This window comes from Falco peregrinus, chromosome Z (assembly GCF_023634155.1).
Source record: "Falco peregrinus isolate bFalPer1 chromosome Z, bFalPer1.pri, whole genome shotgun sequence".
NCBI classification, from domain to species: Eukaryota; Metazoa; Chordata; class Aves; order Falconiformes; family Falconidae; genus Falco; species Falco peregrinus.
Window position 1 is genome coordinate 71819026 of NC_073739.1, and position 20205 is coordinate 71839230.

Consider the following 20205-nt stretch of genomic DNA (forward strand, 5'->3'; position numbering starts at 1 on the left):
TCAGGCTAGAGGTAGATGGGTGAAAGGAGTAAAAACTGAAAGCTGTTAAAGCCTGAACAAAGCCTCTGTCCACCTAACTACTTGTAACTCTTCATAAGTTCTCAGGCTGTTTTTTGTCATACTTTGATAATGGCTATTACACTGTTGTGTACAGTTCTTTCCTTCTTTCTTGACATAGGGTTTGCCTTATCTCTTTTATTTTTAAGTCTAACTTCATGTCAATGGAGTGAGTTTACATTAGTTGAAGGTGAGATGAATCTCAGATCCTCGAAGAGCTTTTCCTTGGTTTTGAGCTGGCTCTTAAAAGAGGTATGTGTGTCAGGAAGCTGGAACTGCTGACAGTAGTCATTGCCTTAGAGCAGTTGGTAGTTGAAAATCTTATCAGGTCAAAACAGAGAGACCCCTTCAGTCTGATATTAAATTCTATGGAGTGCAACAAAATCATAAACCTTTGGGAAATTAGTTTGTCTGATGGTTGGCCAACCTATTGTTTTGTTTTCATTTCTACCTGACAACAGATTCTTACTGAAAGACTATGAGAAACAGAAAAAGATAGCATTCACTCCCCTTGCTGGCCCTCCCTGCATCTAGCCATCAGTGGGGACCAGGGACTTCCTAAATTGCTAGTTCCCCAAATGTAATAGTCAATGATGGCTACATCTATGAACTCTCTAGTTTCATTTTGAAACTATTAATTTCTGGGTTGTGGTGCTGTACAACGCAATTGTGTTGCATGAAAAAGTACTTCCTTTGCTTTATTATAAATGCACTCTCTAATGGCTTCCTTTATTATGAAAAATAATCATGAGATATACTAATAAACAGTTACTCCATCTAAGCCTCTACAAATGAGTCATGATTTCTGTGGACTTTTATGGTGATTTTCTACAGCTGTATCTTTTTCAAGCTGAAAACTTGTAGACTGTTTAATCCCTCCTTGCATTTCACTACAACACCATTCCACTAATAAGCCCTGTCACCTTCTCTGGACTGTTCACAAGTCTGAGAACTCTTGCCTGTCTACTAGTGGCCACCTGAGAGCTTGTGATTTGGTAGATTATAGGTGTAGCATATTTCTCTTTCCCAGGTGTATCAGTTTGCACTTGGAACCATTCCAGTTCATCTGTCGCATTATCAGAGGGTCATTCATTATTGAAAACATGTTTTTTTACAATTCAGTCTTTGATATACCAAATAAAATGCTTGCTCTCAGTGTCCTAATTACCAAAATGCTAAGGATACTGGGTTTTGCATTCTGGACATTTTGCTGCACAAAATACAAACCCAAGTCTTTTCCATTTACAATCTAATGTAGCTGATTTTACATTTAATAATATTTTTGAGGGTTTTAATTTTCAGGTGTGCTTTTTTCCTGAAAAAAAAAATTCATATTCATTTATATTAAACTCAAAAAATTGTTTGGAGTTGTCCCTAAGGTGTTTTTAGTCCTTCTGCCTTTGACTGAAATAGAAGTGTTAATAAAGAGACAGTGTGGATTTACAATGGTCCATTGGTGCTCAGGCAAGATGCTTTAACACTTACATATTCTTCCAAATAATTTTTGCATTTTGTTTTGCCAGTGACTTGCCCATCAGCAAGTCTTGATGTCACTTATTTGAACTAAAGTAAAAACCCAAAATTAAATCTTTGTGGATGGGAGATTGTTACCTATTGTCAACTCAGTTGGATTCACATGCAGAATGCAAACTGAGTAAGTGTGTGTGACAACCTGTTATTCAATATTTCATGAAACAGCTAAAAGTAGTGTTCTGCTAGGAAAAACTATATTTTGCATGAAATTTAAATCAGCCTTTAATTAAGGGCTTCTAGCAAACTTGAATGATTTTAGAGGTTTTTTTTTTAGTTTTGCTATCTTTAATTATTGAAGACCTTGTTCTTGAACACCCTTGCTGTTTGTGCATTACTACTTGCAGAGACTTAAGACTTCCAAAACTACTCCTGCTGTGTACTTTCTGCTTTTGGATGCTGTATATCATGCTTAGGTTTTCTTTTTTAAGGTATAATCAAATTTTATTTTATACAGTGTCATTATAGCAGGAATCTTACCCCTGCTCTTATTGGGTTTTAATTTTTAGTGGGATCTGGGTTCATGTAGGATTGTTACCTCAGGCTCTGTGAAGATACATTGTTGTGTACTTCCTATTGCAAAATTGTTGCAGAAATAGTTCAGAACTGAGTTCTATTTTCATTTTATGATCCTTTCTGTAGCTTCTTGGTCTTTGTACTTGTATAGGTTAAGTTAGATAACACTTTCTGAGTAAGAAGTTCCATGCAAAGCTGTATTTGTTGTATAAATATGTATGACATTTCATTAAGATTTTCTACCATCTATGCCTTGCACAATGCTTTCCGACTTCCAGCTGAGTATAGTTTGTTTCCTCTGGAGCATTCTCTGTGCAAAATGTTTTTCAGGAAACATATTCAGGAAATCATAGTCAAACTAATTGCCAACACACACTGCATCTGCAAATAGTTCTTTTGTATTTTAACTTGAAAAGTGATGTTTCTGGTGCTGAATATTTTCTAACCTACCTATTGATTTTTAAAAATGTAGCTGACTGCTACTTAAACTCATTTTTTTTAACTTATAGAAGTTTTATCCAAAATACTTCAGAATTACATGATATAATAATTAAACTTATCCTGCCTACATTCCCTTGAAGACTATGGAAGGGAACAGTGTAAGAAGGTTCCAATCTTTTCATATCTGAGTGCCTGTCTAAATAATGATTATTAGAGGCTGTATGCCAGACTTGATAGACATTTTCTTAACACAGTAATACAGGTACTGAAGAGCAGGATGTTTAAAGTAATTATGTGTATGAAGTTTCATGTTTATATAATTTTAGGTGATGTTGGCCCAAATGTACAATAAAGATGCTAGCTTGAGATTAAATTGTTACAGAACTTGGGTCAATACTAGTAATATTTCTTCAATTGTTTCTTTATCTGTACAGGAAATCCAAATTAAAAGTTGACTGGATCTTTACTAATTTAGTAATTTTCATGCCCACATTTTTAGCCAGTCTTGGTTTTAGACATACATAAATAAAAGCATGGGATTTCCTTTATTTGTGGAAAAAATTATTTGGATGTTTACATGAAATAGCACTGTCATCCAGTTATGCAAATTGCATGTCTAAATACTTATATGAATGCATATACTGATGTGTGCATGAAATGTACAAGTGCGTAAAATCAAAGATGCCATGCAATTCAGGTTTTATAGTATTCAGCTTTGATAAAACATTTTATTAAAAATTAAAATTTGATAAAATTTTATAAAATTCAGCTTTGATATGCTTACATAGTATTGGGGGCGGGGGAGGAAAAGGGAAGAGTTGCCTGAAAAATAAGTTAGGTCACCTTTATAATAACATTTTATGTATTAAAATAAAGGTTTAAGTGGAAAAATAAGACTCCTAGAATGGTCATGCATTGGTTACTCATAGTAGGTGTTACTACTATATGAAATATCTACAGGGTTCCTCTGTAGGAAGCTTGCAATACAAATATATAGGCAACTCAAATACTCTGGCAATCCAAAAGGTGCTTCACTTCTGGTGAATATGTCAATTCTCTTTTTTTTTTTTTTTTGCCTATAACTAGAGTCAACTGAGATCAGTATACACCTTTACATTGATTTGATAAGTTTTGATTATTTTGATTTCTAAAATAACTTCTTTAGGACATGCAAAGAGCAGAGATTTTTGGGAAAATCAGAGAATTTCCAATTTTTAGAATTTAGAAAATGGGTTAATTGCCTGGTGACCAGCTAAATGGAGCACACACGGCCTACTTGTTTCTCAGTTTTCATGTATGAACTATATGAACTAGAATCAGGAATGCTGTATTTCTTAAACTGAAACACAGGAAATTAAGGCTGACTTTCATTAATATTTTTGGCTTTCAGCTTTACTGTGAGTACACGAGGTGTTGCACAGGCACTGGTTTTAGGTCTGTTAAGCCAGGATGAATTCAAGGGAATTACTGCTAGGCCCCTCCTTTTTCTTCCTGGGAGAAGGATATTGCTGGCCTCGCAGTATTTGTTCCCTTCTCTGGAATCTCGCTGAATGAGAGACTTCCCATCTGTTGAAATTACCATAAATATTTGTAGCTGATATGAGACAGCACCTGGGACCTTGTAGTAAGCGATAGCCTTTTTCCTGCTATAGGCTTGTAGGCAAGTAGGCAGGAGAACACTGGAACTTTATGGACACTCCATGCAGTGTGGCTCCTGCTTCCACAAACCCAGACACAGGATGGATTCCTAGCCTCTTTTTTTGAAGAGGTGATGCACAGATCTCTTTATGAATAAAGAATGTTGGCTGCTATTAATTTAATGTGTTAATACAGGACATTACAACCGTAAAAATGAAAAATGCTTATCATTTGCTAGAGGATACATGTTTTGATAAGATTTAATAGCATTCACTTCCAGTTACATTTCATGGGTCATTTGCTGCCTCATTCCAAATATTGGAAAGGCAAATGTAAAACCCGATTTCTTAAGTTTAATAACATGAGACTAGAATTATGCCTTTACAAAAGACTGGGTACAGCTGCTATATGGATGTGGGAGGCTGTGCCATTGTATCGCAGTTCCCTGTCTTACAACCTAGTTTAGATCCATCACTCCATATGCTAACTTCAGTAGAAGTTTTTTTTTAACTTCATGGTGTGGTATTTCTACAGTAACTGTCAGTATGGTCCCATATACCATTCTTGCTGTAATTATTTCTTTATTTCCATCTCTACACTGATAAAACTGGAATAGTTATATGCTTTGTGTCTGCTGAGCTGTGACAACTTCATCTACATGCCTCCATTAAAATTTTGATCATGTATAGTCATTTTCTTTTTTGCTTAGTAGCTATAAAAAAACTTCATCAGTGCTACACCCGAAAGGAGAAAGAAGGCAGGGATACAAAAGGGACATGATATGCCTAAGGTTATACAACATGTCACAGCATTAATTTTCCTCATTTTACACCCATAAGTTGCTTTGAGCAAAATCTGGATTTGCAGCAGTTGAATCTGTTCGTATGCAGATGCTGCATTTTTCCTGACTTACATAAAGGAGTGGCTTGGATACTATTTTGAGTTCAGTTGTTTCTGTGAATACTATCCTTGTTTCATTATAGGTAATTTCAAGCAACTACATCTACAACTTGGCTGCTAATTGTGATCTCTGCTTATGTTTTATTTCATTGCTTGAGTCACTTTGTATGTCTTTCTTTTTATCTTAGTGAGGGGATAGATCATATTCCTTATTACTTGTTTTTAACATTGTCCCCATTCACTGCAGTCCTTTGAGTGCTGAAATCAAAAGCATCATATGTACATCCAGGGTTAGTTAAGAAACACCCACACATGGAAATGCCAGCTTTCTGCACTTTGTCAACACTTTCTATAGTTTCTGTAGTGGAAATACTATGAATATGTTGAAAAAAACCTGAGGAGAAAATCTTGTGTGTCTCAGCCTGCCTAAAGGAAAGGAACTTTTGTCTCCTGCAGTTGTCAATATTGTAGCCTGTTATTGAAATGTTGTGTCAAAGGTAGGGAGGTTTCTGTCTTCCAGAATACATGAAAGATAGTCATGGCATTATTTGAATTAGAAAGGTGAGTACATATAAAAATAGATGTGCTACACACTACATACTAAGATGCTTTTCTTCTTTGAGGTAAATTTTGCACACTCAGTCTTCTAAACTCTTACTATACAGCCTTCTTTTGTGTAAGAAGATTCACAGTCTTTATGTTTGTACAGAATCTTGCACATAGAATCCTTGTGTGTGATTAAGGTTCATTTGTACCATGTTAGTGCTATGCCTATTAACAGTTTGGACAAGCATTATCATCTAATTCACAGTGTGTTGTACTGGTATTGGTGACTGGGATCTTTCCTTGAATCTGTTACAACCTTTGGCGAGACAGTGGACCTCACTGTTCCACTGTGTCTGCATTCCCTTTCTCTTTCCCCAGCTTGATTTATGTTAGTAAACCTATTTTCTTACTGTTCCTGCTATGTACAACAAAAATTAGTCTCAGATCTTGACTGGGATTTTTATGCTTTGCTATATTTTACCAGACAAAGATATTTGAAAGAAATGCACAGGATTTGATACTAGTTTACTTGCATCTAAAAGTAGTGGTCCCTGTATAACTAAATGCCAAGCTTCCAAAATTTTTGGGAAGGAAAAGCAGCCTGTCTATTAAACTGAGCTGAGACAGGAATTGTGCGAAATATTTGCAAATAACCCTTATAAAATTTTTCTAGCTTTAATATTTGTCACAAATGTTATGATCCTACTATGCTTTTTATAAAGACTGATCATGCATTATTTTTGTGAATGTAATTGCAGGAAATATATAGTTTGGTTAAGAAAATTTAACTTGTTCTGATGCCCTTATATTCAACGAATCACTGAAATGTGCAGGTAGAACTTGGCCAGTTTGAAAGGATGGAATTTCAATTTCATTATGGTCTTGCTGTAACAGCTCAAAAAATGTTAATGTACAGTGCTCTTAATGCTGGCGCAAATCTTGCAGCCTTTGCCTACTTCATGATGAGTTTAATTGTTATCATATACATATGCATATTATTTTATATACCTTTTAGGGACAATGCATATTTAAAAATAATTGTGTCAAGCAATTTGTTTATGTTAAATACTTCAAGTCTAATGAAATAAGAAGGTATAAAATATTTTGAACTCCTACAACTGCAGCAGATTCAAAACAGAAATGAAGCAAAATTATCAGACCTATGTTTGCATAAGAATTCAGGTCAGATTTGGCCATAAAATAATCCAAATGGGAGTTTCATCTATTTCTTTAACTATTTATGCTGCCTCCCATATACCATGCTTTAATTTTGCCTTTGGCTTTTTAAGAGATACTAATTGGTAATGCTGACTTAGGAGTTCTCCTGTTTGAAAGACTGTAGAGAATAAAGACCAGCACTGAGTATGCAGGTAGATTTGTGTCTAAACCACAAAAGATAAAGAATACAGATATTCATATAATCATATTTTCCTATAAACAGTGAAAGATGGTGAAAGGTATGCAAGTAACTTCTGTTTTCTCCCAAGCAGCTGTTGGTACATGTCTGGTAACATACATATCAGGAGATAGAATCTCATAGGGAAAACTGCATACTTGCTTGAGCCATGTGTCATAAGGCAAATGTGAGTAAAAACCTCTGAATGTGATTCTGCATTGTTTCTTTCATGAAAGTACCAAAACAGTCTAATAGAGAAATGTGACTGCGTTGACTTCACCCTTTATAGTATATTTTCCCAAGACTCTGTGAATAAACATCAGAACTCTTTACTTGTGTAGCAGAAGTCTTCAGTTTCTCAATCTATCTTTCACTTACATATAACTATTTTTATATAGTTTATACATATATATGTATTTATAAAAAATATAGTTATGTTTTTATGGTTCTAATTTCTTCGACATTCACAAAATTTGCACGGGAATGTAATCATCCCCAGGCTATTTCTAATACCTCAGAGACCATGTGTTCTGATACTGTCATAACCAGTCATATTGAGCACACTTACATAAATACAAATGGAAACCCAGAACATTGTATCTGAGAGGCACTGTCATGTCTGCAGACAGCAAAAACATGTATTCAGTTAATTTCCAATCATAAGAAGAAATTATATTATCAGTGTGCAAGACCCTGGAGGAATCTTTTTGAGCTTAGTTAAAAGGCATCCACTTTGCTTTGCCAAAAAAAATACAGGAAATAAAAGATTTGACTCATGGATGCCAAGATTGGTCTTGAGACTGACTTTAGAAGCATAAGAATTTTACCCAATGAACTATCTTATGATGTGTTAAAAAATAAACAAATAACATCTACAAAATTGCACAGTAGTGCACATGTAAAGGTTATAGTTCATTATTATTTAGTTATTCAATAATACCTGTATATTTACTTGGGTATGACAGTTCTGCAGCAAATATGTAAGACCATCTTCTAAAAAAAATAATTGTGTATGCTATATGAAGAATATGTGTGGAAAACAGTTTATCCACAGTTTTTAGCAATAAACAGGGAAATGTCTTTTAATCCCCTGAAAAAAGACATAGTCTTATTGTATTTTGCAATTTTAAAAAAGAATGAAATCTGTCATTTGTGAACTGCAACCAGTTTTCTCCGATTGTTCTCTGCCTGCATAAAGAAATTTAAAATATTAGTTATTCACCTTGAAAATTACTGTCTCTACTTCAAAGGGGAACTCCTAGGAATAATCCACTTAATATTACCAGGCACTTGTATGATAATAAGACAGATCTTATAGGTAGATAAGATTTTCTTTGCCAAAAACCTTTGTGTAATAAAGAAAACTATTGTTATGAAAAAAAGACATAAAAAAGGATAAATGGCTCCAGAGAATTTAAAGAGAAAAAAAGCCATCAAAAAGAGGGGTACTGTTGAATCCAGAGACTGAAGGTTCTTTTCAGAATAGAATTAGTTGGAAAGTAATTATTCTGAAATTTCACAAAAGACCTGGTGATACAGTAAATTAACCTGTTTTACTGCAAGGCCAGCTCCTTATGACACTTGTGACTCTCTGAGGTGGATTTGCCGATCTGTACCTGAACAAAGTGTTCCTACTTAGAATTTTGAAAGTAAATTTAAATCCTTATGTAAGACGATCTACCTAATTTTCTGTTTTAACTTGAGCTCTCTCAGAGAGCCAATATGGGTGCAGAGGTACAAGGAACTGAGCAGGTAAATTCTCCTGCAATAACTCATCCTACAAAATGGACCATCTGACACTGAAAAATGGTAAATTTGTCTCCTTTTCTGCTTTTAGTGGTTATTCTATCAGTGTCCAGCCAACCTGGAGAGTTCTGCAGGTGAAAGATACAAGAAAACATTGAGGAGATACAACCTGTCATCAGTTATATACTGGTTGGGAATAAAACCTGTTATTGTTTCCTCTACAAGATTTATAAATTTCTGTCTAATTTCAGTGTTCATTAAACTTTCAGTATCTGTATAATACACATACAGAAACAAACCTTGCTTTCTCCTTGAAATATGTGAAGGCAAATGATTTTGTAAATGTGAATACCCTAGTTTCTGCTCTTATATTAACAGGTTATATATATATATATACATACCGTCTTTGATATCTGTGAAGATGCAGTCTATGTTCATTTGCATTTGTGAGAAGAGATCTTAACATTAAAATATTTTGAAATCAGTGAAATTGAGAACAGCTTATAGTCTCTGGATCCTCTGACAGTTAAGGTAGGGTATTAGGTGTTTAGATCTTAGGACTGCAGAGTGGGCAGTTTTAGTTAAGTTCTCCACAAGTTATACCACTGATATGCCGATAGACCAAAGTCCATGATTTCTTTTCTTCAGATAATTAATAGGATAAACAACACAGATGCACCATCAACATTCATAAAAAAACCTCAGGGCTCTTCCATGAAACTTAGGTGGAATGAAATGGCGTACATCATAATGAGAAATTAAATATTGTATCTCTAGCACAAGGAAAAACTTAGGGCTTGAAGCTTGATAGAATTGATGACCAGGAGACAGGAAACCAGAACTGATGGGAAGAATTTTCTTCCAAACCACTCAGTCTATCCCATCTATCACCTATTTTTTCTAATCTGTTGTTACAAGATTAGGATGCAGACAAATGTTTTACAGATGTGAGTTTATGGTTATTGGTTATTGCCCATGATCACTAGTTTATACTTTCTTGGGTCTTGGAACTGTTTTTCTGAGACACATTATCTTTGATAACAAAAGGACATTGTGGAGGAAATACCTGTTCAGAACATAAAAGAAGAAAGTGGGGAGCAGAGTCAGCTTCATAGCAACTACATACAATAACCTGTACAGTTAGATTGCCTTGGAATTCCATGTCTTCTAGGACATAGAATGTTCATTTGCTATGATTTGGTGTGTGTAGCTTTATCAAGTTATTTAAAAGAAAAAAAAAATGTTTCTTTTTTTACCTGTGACTAAACTGGATACAATTAGTGGCAGGACCAACATTTGCAGCATTCTCATGAGTAATTCTCCTGGAAATGAAAAGTACTTGACTTCCCGATAGCTCATCTTGTATGATCGGAGAGAAAATCCAAGGATTACACCTGAAGAGAGGGAAAATATATCATGACTTTCTCTTATAAAGTAGTAATAACATCCGAATGTGAACATCATAATTTCGTATTTAGTTGACGTATCTGATTGTAAGATGCACTTTTTAGTATGCCCTAGATTGCACTCCCGATTTGTTCCCACAAATACCAACTACTATTATGAGTAGTCCTACTGAAGACATTACATTTTTTTTCACTGTAACAGAATCAGAAGGTTATTCGTGCTGCTATATTTTAAAATCTGGATTAATCTAAAATGTACATCTTGAGCACTAATGAAAAGGAAACAGCCCCTGCTACTGCAGCAAAGTGCTTTGAATTCTGGAATTTTGAGTGTAATCATATATGCAATGCATAGACATACTAACTACCAACCTGCATAAGTCTTGTCTGTGCCTGTTTACTCTGTGGGGCCTGATCCTGCCGATGTGCTTCAGATTGGGTGAGATAACCAGGACAGACATATTTGAGAATGCCCTTGTGGCTTGGTCTTTACACAACAAAACAGCATCAGGAGGTCAGTAGTTTTACACATGCCTACCTTCAGAAACACAAGCACTTGTGAAAAAGTGGCTAATAGGGGTTGGAAGGTCTTACTGAATGATTAAGTGGTGAGTTTCAGTGCCTGAGGGAGTGGAGTAAGGGAGCGCCTGGATCCATTTATCTTGCTGGGAACAGATAAATAGTGCTTGAGATAATTTACAAATGGAAGTGATAGGTTGACATGTGACAACCTAAACTTCTCAGCTAGAACTTTGTAGATTTTGTGCTGTGCTTGACACCCACTGCTTTATTTGCTTCTTTGGTTAGCAAATAACTTATTTTGTTATTATTGTAACTAGTTACGTTTTACTGAATGTCAAATGATTTGGTGCCTATCTGATGTAGGTGTTCTATATCCAGCCAGGCAATACATGGCTTTATCTGGAACACCTTAACCATACAGATGGTAAAACTCAACTATCCCTCCTTCCCATTCCTGAATTCATGTTGTTCCCCACTGTCTAGTACTGGCATTTGTGCTAATTGTGGCTGTATAGAAAGTTGGATCAGAGAATTGATCCTGCTGCAAAAAGAATTTATTTTACTTGGTTAATTTTCATCTAAGTCAATTCCCAGAGATAATTTGTTTGCATGACTGCAAAAGTGTTGGTATCTTCACAAGGGAATGTACCTTGGTACATTGTACAAGGTACAAGCAACGTACCTTGGAGTAGGGTAGGACTGCTCTTTTTGGCAGATAGGGAGACTTATGTTTCCTAAAGCTTTTCATGAAACTGTGTGGTCAGTGATGTGAGGCAGAAGAGCATTCAAGCTCACTTCTAGACCATGTTAGCACTTGGAGATGTCCTGAAAATGCCATAACATTGAACACTTCCGGAGACTACTAGTTCCAATTCTTAATCACTTTGTGGTTTTGCCTTCTTTTTTTAAATCAGATTTTAGATTGGTACATCCATACAGCAGACAGTATCTTCATGCCAAATTTTACTAGCTAAAATATGCTGTTATGCCTCCTACACTAGCTTGCTGCCATCTGCTCATGTAAGGCAAGAGCTATAACCCTTGTGTTAGTGACCACTGTCTGATCATGCTGCTAGAGACTTCAGCAGGTTAGCTAGGTTAGAGTAGTCCAGAAATATCTTGTGTAGGATAGAAAATTTCAGTGTCATAGAATGGTAGAAAAATGATTAGAGGACAACTGGAACCAAGCACAGAGTTCACACTATGGAAGAAAGCGGGGGGACTAGAAGGCATTTGTTTTAGTCTCATTCATGTTCTATAGACTCAAGTAGTCAAAGTGCATTTTGAATAAATTATATTTTTTTTTAGGTAAAAGTAGATCATAAAATGCAAAGAGGAAGGACCTCTGAATTATTCTTGATTAAAGACCTGCCTTAGAGTTTTCCTTCTTTTCAGTAAGGTTCTAAATTCCCCTGCACTGTTACTCATTATTTTCTTTTTATATGGGAAACACATTTCTCAGATATAAAGAATCCATCTGGACCCATTGTTTCAGAACTTAATGAGCACTACATTTTGACAACGGGATAACAAGCAAATAGAGCTAGGCCAGTCTCTTACTTAGACCACAGTCCTGCAATTAGTTCCACATGAATTAATTTCTGTACTAGTACAAAGCCTCACTGAATTTAGTAAGGGTTTCTGAGGCTGCTATAAGAACTAGTTCTGACTCTATACTATAAGGGCTCGATTATCTGGTCCGCTACTGTCCACGCAGTACAAAGTAGCCTAAGAAAGAATCAGGACCTGAGTCAATGGCTGTTTGAATGAATATTATTGATAGTGAGAATGAGTTTCTGAAGTTCCATGTAAACCTGTTGAGCCAAAAATTACTGCTTTTTTTTTGTTCTAAAGTGCTCTATGCGTAATTACAGGATTACCCAGCACTGAAGTTGCAAAAAGAATTTCTGAGATGTGGGAAAAATGTGCTTGGTAATGTATTCTAGTGAACTGGTTGACACCCAGTAGTTACTAATTCTTCAGCCCTAATCTTAGCACTGCTGTTAATTTATATGCAGTCATGCCTAAGCCATAAGAACCTTTCCCTGACTCAGTTTCTTTCCTTGTAATATAGGTATAGTAGTAGTTGCTTCATAGATGTTTCTGAAAATTGATTGTGTTCACATAATGACCTTAGCAGTGCAAGAAGGAATTTAAGCAAATTATTTCCTCACTGTAGTGTCTAATAATGAAAGCAGAACCGCATAATTTTACCCATCTCTTTTGGTTTTAGAATATATGGTGATGATACTGGGTATTACATCCTGTCTGAAAGTCAAACTTGGCAAGGCAGCTTTGACTTCTTTGACTTCACTTCTCAGAACCAACATTCACATGTTTTAAAGAGTGAGGTAACAGCATACAATGATGATTTAGAGATAGGCACAATGATAAAGTATCAACATAAAATTGGGAAGTTGGACCTGGCAGAAGGTACTAAACCTCTGGAAGGTGTGCAGTATTTCAACAACCATCCATGTCTTTGTGTGTGGTAAGAGTTGTAGTGCTTAGCACCCTCCATGGTCAGGATTGAGAAGATTAAATACTGGAGCTGGCCTTTCTCTGTAAAAGTTTCAAGTTTCTGACTAATTCTGAGAATTTTAATGAAGCAAAGCTTTGTGTGAAACAAGTTCCCACAACCTGTTGTGCAGGTTTCTGACTACCCTTTGTAACAGAGAACAACTAATCAACAATCGACACTATCAGAGCCTGACTTCTCAAATGGTAAATGGTGTACCATTTCTGCACTGCAGGGAGGAGTAGATTTCTCAACAGAATTTGTTAATTTTTTTCTGGAAATAATCAGCAGTGCATGTTTAAGTTAAGGAGCTGAATTCTACACATGTGTATAGTTGTATAACAGAACCACTTTGCTGAATAATTTATACTGTTCATAATGAAGAAGCAAATCAGATTACAGTTATAAAAAGATTTTTGAGGTGTTCTTGTCAACGGTATCATCAAATTTATGGAAAACTTGGTTTGCACATAATCTTGATGACAGAACAATCCTTGAAATAAACCATTTTAGTGCATTTTTATACCAATGTAGATGTTTAAAATAAAATTCAATCTGTATGAATACAGTGAAGAGAGGATTTAAAACTTGAAAGGAGAAGAAGGTGAAAATAATTCTGACAGTGATGGGAATGAGATGGAAATGGCAAAAATGGCAGATATGATTTGGGATTGCTTATACCATAGATAGGAATTCACAGTGATGAATGGCCTAGGGTTTTCACTTCTAGGTGCTGCAGTTCCAGAAAGGAACAATAAAGTCTTCATGTCAGGCTTTAAAAACTATGGGTATACCTGTAACCACTAAGAAAATTACAAATTCTATATAAAATTTCTTAAATGGATTAACATCAAAGTGTGATGAAGTGATCATTAAACTCAGGATCTGAAGCAACGAGACAAAACATCAATACTTTTGTAATAGTTTTTTAGGAACAGATTTGTTATGGAGATGCTGCTTCTTCTTTATTTGTTTTGGTTTTTTCACAGAAAAAAAATATTGTAATGATATACCAGAGCATCATCAACTTACATAGAATTTCTTAAATTGAATTTGGGAATAAACTTCAAAATCCTCTATGGAGAAAATGAAGTTCTTAACTGTATTACAAAATGCCTTGGTCTCACAACAGTAGAGAGCTGTTTCACATGATAGTTTGTGTTGCATAGAGGAAATAGGTTGCACACCTACACGTGGGTTTAAACCACCACATCAGAAAAAAAAAAAAAAAAGAACCATAACTTTTAGAAGATAAGAGATGGGGCTTTATTCAGATCTAAATGCTCATTCAGGAACTTCAGAACTATCCTCCTCCTTGGCTCACTTAGAAAACTTAGATATAAAAATTTAATAGAGAGGATTGCTTTTTTCACTACTTCAAGTAATTCATAATTTTAAAGAGAATAAGGAAGTTTTTAATTGGCATGATGTTTTTAAATGAACAAAAGCAGAAGCTTTGTTGAATAACTGAAGTTTTTAAAATGAATCCTTATGAGCTTCTGGTCTTCATTTAATTTCAGAAACATGCAGGAATTAAGGCCATACCATTATTTGGAGTTAATATTTTCTACAATGTCCATGCTCTCTGCTGTATTTTCATTCAGAAAGTAGAAAATCTAGGCAGTTTCACTTTTTAATTGATCAAAAATCACTCAAGCATATTTCAAGAGGAAATTCCAAGGTGATATATTAATGACAGTACAAGAGCTGCCTTTTCTTTATTAGTGCTTTCCAGTTCAAACAGAACACACCAATAAGAGTTACATACACTTCTGCTCTTTACCGGTAAAACTCAAACCACTGTTGAATGAGGTTCCTATCAACACCTTTTCTGTAATAGGTGAGGTATAGACCTTTTATTTTCTAACACGAAATAGAAAGATTCATAGTAACTGGAAAATAATACCTTAAATTAGGTAGAATAGTGCACTAAAGTAACAGCTGTTAATAGTCCTCTTCCAGAAGACCTTATAACCAGCAAGCAAATAACATTTTGTTCTATAACAGAAATTGGGCAAAAGCCAGTAAGAGAATCAGGCTCCTACCAGTTTAATGGGACACTGTACATTTTTGTTAGCTGCACAGCCATTTCGTTCTTACATTCCTGCAGAGCTCTGGAATGAATGCTTTTGTTCTTTGGGTCATTTATTTCTGCTTAATTTACCATTTTGTTCTGACACCTTTTCCTCCAACAACTAGTTTCAGATAAGGCCACAACTGTATTTGCTTGAGAGAAAAAGTTAAATTAACTTCTCTAGTGGTAAGAAATACTTCAAGTTGCCAACAAAATCACAATCATTCTTAATCTTTTTCTTTGCTTGCCACAAGAACCACAGACTCACAAATTCATTTGCATGCTTCTGATTTTAATTTTTTTCCATAATTTCATATTGAACCTTCCTCCTACCCTCACCCCCCTTGTATATCACATGCTCCTTCCTTACTTTCTGGTTTTCTTTATGTAGGTAGAGAGGCATGTTCCCTTTGAAACCGTTCTGATGAACCTAAATGCTAGGTACCTAATCTAAATATTCAATACCTAAATACTACAGCAGTCTTTTTTTGGTGATTTTTTGTGACTTTTACTGATTATATGTTAAAAATTAGCTCTTACTATGCTAATTATTGTTTAGTTGCTAACTAGTTACTTTTTTTACTCAATTGATTTAATTTAGGACTGCAGTGGAGTTGCTGCTCTTAATCATGAGGACTATTTCTTGTATAATACATACCTTGGTACTGCCTTATTGCATCTTTTTGACCTTTTTTATCCTAAAGTTTTAAGATTATGACCCTCTCTAAAGGTTCTTCACACAAACTATATTTGATGGGAAAACCTAAAAAGTACTGGAGAAATGCCCTTGGTTCAGGAGAGACACTTACAGGCTCTTTTGTCCAAGTCCTGTGTCAGGCAAATTAAGTAAGGTAAGGAAAGGCATGTACAGCTTCAAACTGAGGGGAATAATGCTGTGAACAACACTAGATTGCTACAGTCAGGAAAATAATACAATTTAAGCTGATTCTTTTAATAGAAGAATTAAGTCTTTTAATAGACTAGACTAGAATAGAGTATTTCAGCTGGAAGGGACACACAACGATCACCTAGTCCAGCCGCCTGACACCGCTTCAGGGCTGACCAAGGGTTAAAGCTCGTTACTAAGGGCATTGGCCAAATGCCTCTGAAGCACTGACAGGCCTGGGGCATCGCCCACCGCCCCAGGAAGCCTGTTGCAGTGTCTGACCACCCTCTCGGTGAAGAAGTGCTTCCTGACGTCCAGTCTGAGCCTCCCCTGGCGCAGCTTTGAACCCTTCCCGCGTGTCCGTCAGCGGATCCCAGGCAGAAGGGATCAGCACCTCCCTCCCCACGCCCCCTCCCCAGGAAGCTGCAGAGAGCAGCGAGGTTGCCCTTCAGCCTCTTCTCCAAGCTAGACTGACCTAAAGTCCTTACTTCAAAGGACTTGTCAGATACTGAGATGAGCTCATTTGGGGGCTAAACCGGGGAGGAACTATTTTTTACTGGGTTAGATTTCTGCCAGATTAGTTCCCTGTACAGGTTTACTGCTGTGCTAGGTGGTGGTGGTGGTGCTGGTGTAATGGCAAGGGAGGAAAGAAAACATGTGGAAGTGGGAACATGCAACCAGGGACAGAGGTAGGACTGGCTTTAATCAATCACAGAAACATACCCTTAAGCAACCTAATCAATTACTCTTCCTATGACAATCCAGAACAATCCAGGAGCTAACAGGTAGCTTAAAATTTCTTTACTTCTCTTCTTCTGAGGCCAAATTCAGAGTAAATGTTTTCCACATGAGCTTTCTTCTCTGTTTCATACATGAAGAAGACCAAGTATCAACTGTCTTAATAAACTAGCTGGTATCCCTGTACAGTTGTCACCTGACAGAGACCCAGTAGAGAATCTCACACGTACAGGTGTATATATATTTGTGTGACATCTTCCTTCTCTTTTAACTGGATGATGCCAATGCAGTAGAGAGCTTAAGGAGCTCTGCACTAAGTAGCTTTTATAGGTGGCTGTACTGAAGTGGAATATGTTGGTTAATTTGGACACAAATAGCTGCCTCTCCTTTGCTTGAGAGTTATCATGAGGGGAGTCACTGGAGAAGTTCCATAGAAGAGCTAGACATCCTAGGCATGATTGGGATCCAGAAGATCGCAGTGGTGGGATATGTTGTGGTATGGGACGGTTCTAGCAGCAAGGTGATAACTTACAGCTTGTTGACAGTTCTGTCATTGAACTACCTGGTTTATTTGTATATAAAACACATACCTGCTTTAGTCAGGGTGCAGTACACTTATTGTGCACAAGTAGACTGACCATGGCAGTTCTGGGTGGCAGGTACTGATTTGCGGCAGGCCTGACACTCTCTGGGAGTGCTAAAGGCATTGCCCAAGGCTACAGCATCTACTGTGCATGCACAGATGCACCCTGGAGCTCTCAGAGACTTCCAGACACCAAGCAATTTAGCTGAAACTGCTGTCTCAATTAAGGTGTGAAAGATCAGAAAACACCAGGCCCCAAACCCTCCCATTCCACCTGGAGAGAATTCCAAGGCTGTAAAAAGAGATATGTCTGGAGAAAAGCAGATGTATAGTGAAGTAAGTTACATTGATGTCAATGAGTTTTTCCATGCATCGGAAGAGAAGTCAGTGTATCATCTTTGCTCAGGGGTCACGACAGTGCCATGGTGTTCTCAGCTATACTGAAAAGGGACAGAGCAGCAATCACTGTGCATCAAGGACACCTGCCTCCTGAGAATGACTCTGAAGGTTTGCTTTGTCCAGTGACAGCTATCGCCTCAATAAAATCACACCAGACTTCTAACATCATTATTCAGTTCCAATCTGCAAAGATTTAGAGACATTTTATAATATTTTATTTTTATTTTATAGTATTTTATGGGCATTTAGAGGTAAATTAACATAGATACATAGCCATTTAATTTGCAGCTCAGAACTAAGATGCTCAGAACCTCTGCCTGTCACTGCCTAACTCTGGAGGTTGCTGAACTCCTGGAACACCTTCATAGCTATGGCTGGGCACTCAGATGTTTTCTTTACTTGTAGATAAAGCAGCAGCTCCTCAGATTTTGTGGACAGAAAGCATACCATAAGAATGGGGAGTTTGAAGTTGCAAGGAAAAACTGATGTAGCCATCGGTGTTTTATGAGGTACTGCCTAAACCAGGATGCTTCTAATGCCAAATCTGAGGATATAACAGCATCTGTGTGCAGTTAAAACTATTTTAAAAAATCACTGAAATCTGTCCATTGGTACTTCTTGGCTCCAGTGTTACACTCACACATTTGTTCCTTTCCCTCTCTAGTTATTTGGTTCATTTGCCTTCCCCAATTAGGAGGTAATTTTCTTCCTTTGAGAACATGTCCAAAAGGTTGTTCTCTTTTTATCCAACTTTTGCTTCCCTGTTTGCCTTTAATTTTTTTCTTAAGTTTTTTCTTGTTTTCCTTGAACTGTTTCTATATTTATTTCCCATCTTTGATTTCTTTTTTGTTATTTATAAGACAAGAAATTGCAGGGCATTTGTAGGGGATTTGGAATGAAGAGTTTTCACTGCTTGCACTGAAGCCTACTGTTCTTTGTGGAATGGGGACATTATTCCTGATTTTATCCACAGACAAAAGGGTTTACTGAAAGACAAGTACTCATAGATGCATGTACTCTTATTAGTCTCTGAGCTATAGAAAATATACTTTTGATGCAAAAAATAATTCTATCAAAATTCAGGAATTTGCTCTTACTATGCATATAAAAAAGATAATGCATCACAATTACAACAGATTGTATTTTGTGAAGTATTATTTAGAGTTATGGTACTACTCAGTGCTTTACAAAGTGACTGGAATAACTAGATTTTTCATGCCTGGGTTTGCTTTGGTGCTTCACCTTCCTGATTAATGTTACTGGTTTTACTCCCATAAAGAATAGTTCCCAGTAGATAAGAAAACTGCTTTCTAAAGGTTTACATAGTTCCTTTCTTGCCTTTACATTTCTGTCTTTCCTGTTTTTCTTCAACTGGAAGTTGACACAGTCCTTAACAGCACCAAATTCTGGTTTACTCTGCTACAATTTCAGCTGATCATCTGTACTATTTTGTCTTTTTTACTGTGTAGATGCACTGAGGAGTTGCATTCAATGGGGTTGAGATCTCTCAGTGCCAAGAACTTTGTGCAAACATGCCCAGAAAATGTGCTTCAGCTGTACTCTGAAGAACTGCTGGTGTAGTTTAACAGAGAGCCTGAGGTCAGACCTTGATAGTTGCATTTATTTGTTTTTTTAATACCACCTCCGACATACACTACGAAACAGATCATTGTAGACTTGGCTTCCTTGATAGGCAGTTTCACACCATCATTTGTGGGACATTCAAATTATGCATTCATATCTCTATGGAGCAAACCCAACTTTTAATTCCTACAAAACCACCAGTTAATATAACTTAGTGTTGATAGTCTAAATCGGTAACCGAGTTCTTTGCCACTAAGGATTAAGTATTTTGTTGAATCAAGATATGCCTATGCCAGAACTGTTTGGGTCATGGAACATAACTCATGTGGCAGGCTTTGTTGAAGGATTTTAAAGAATTTTCTATCCAGTATTTTGCTGACACATGCAAACAACCTGGACAGACCTGGACAGACAGAGGAAGGTTTTCCTGCTGTAGAATACAAGACTATTGCTATATCAAGTGTAAGCATTACTGCAATCCTTTATGTTTGGTTTTTTGTTCAGTTAATTCTTTCAATAAAGAAACCAGGTTTGTGACTGAAATTTGTGGAATCATGTTACCATCTTTTTAAAAGGATAGATAGGAATCCTTCAGTCCCTAGCTGTTCAAATTAGTTACTTGAGCCACTTCATCCCTAAGAACCTCAATATGACTATGAAACTATTTGTAACTAAAACTTTCCATCTATTTGGTTTACTGGTTAACAGCCTCTTTCAACACATGA

General features: G+C 36.3%; 1 protein-coding gene across 1 annotated transcript in view; it reads right to left on the reverse strand.

Moving 5' to 3' along the window:
- SLC1A3 (solute carrier family 1 member 3) overlaps nucleotides 1-20205 on the reverse strand; it is a 68221-nt gene that overhangs the window by 37179 nt on the left and 10837 nt on the right. Inside the window, exon 3 of the mRNA XM_005230397.4 lies at nucleotides 10027-10164. Coding sequence (XP_005230454.1) covers nucleotides 10027-10164 — 138 coding nt within the window. The remainder of the gene's footprint in view (nucleotides 1-10026; nucleotides 10165-20205) is intronic.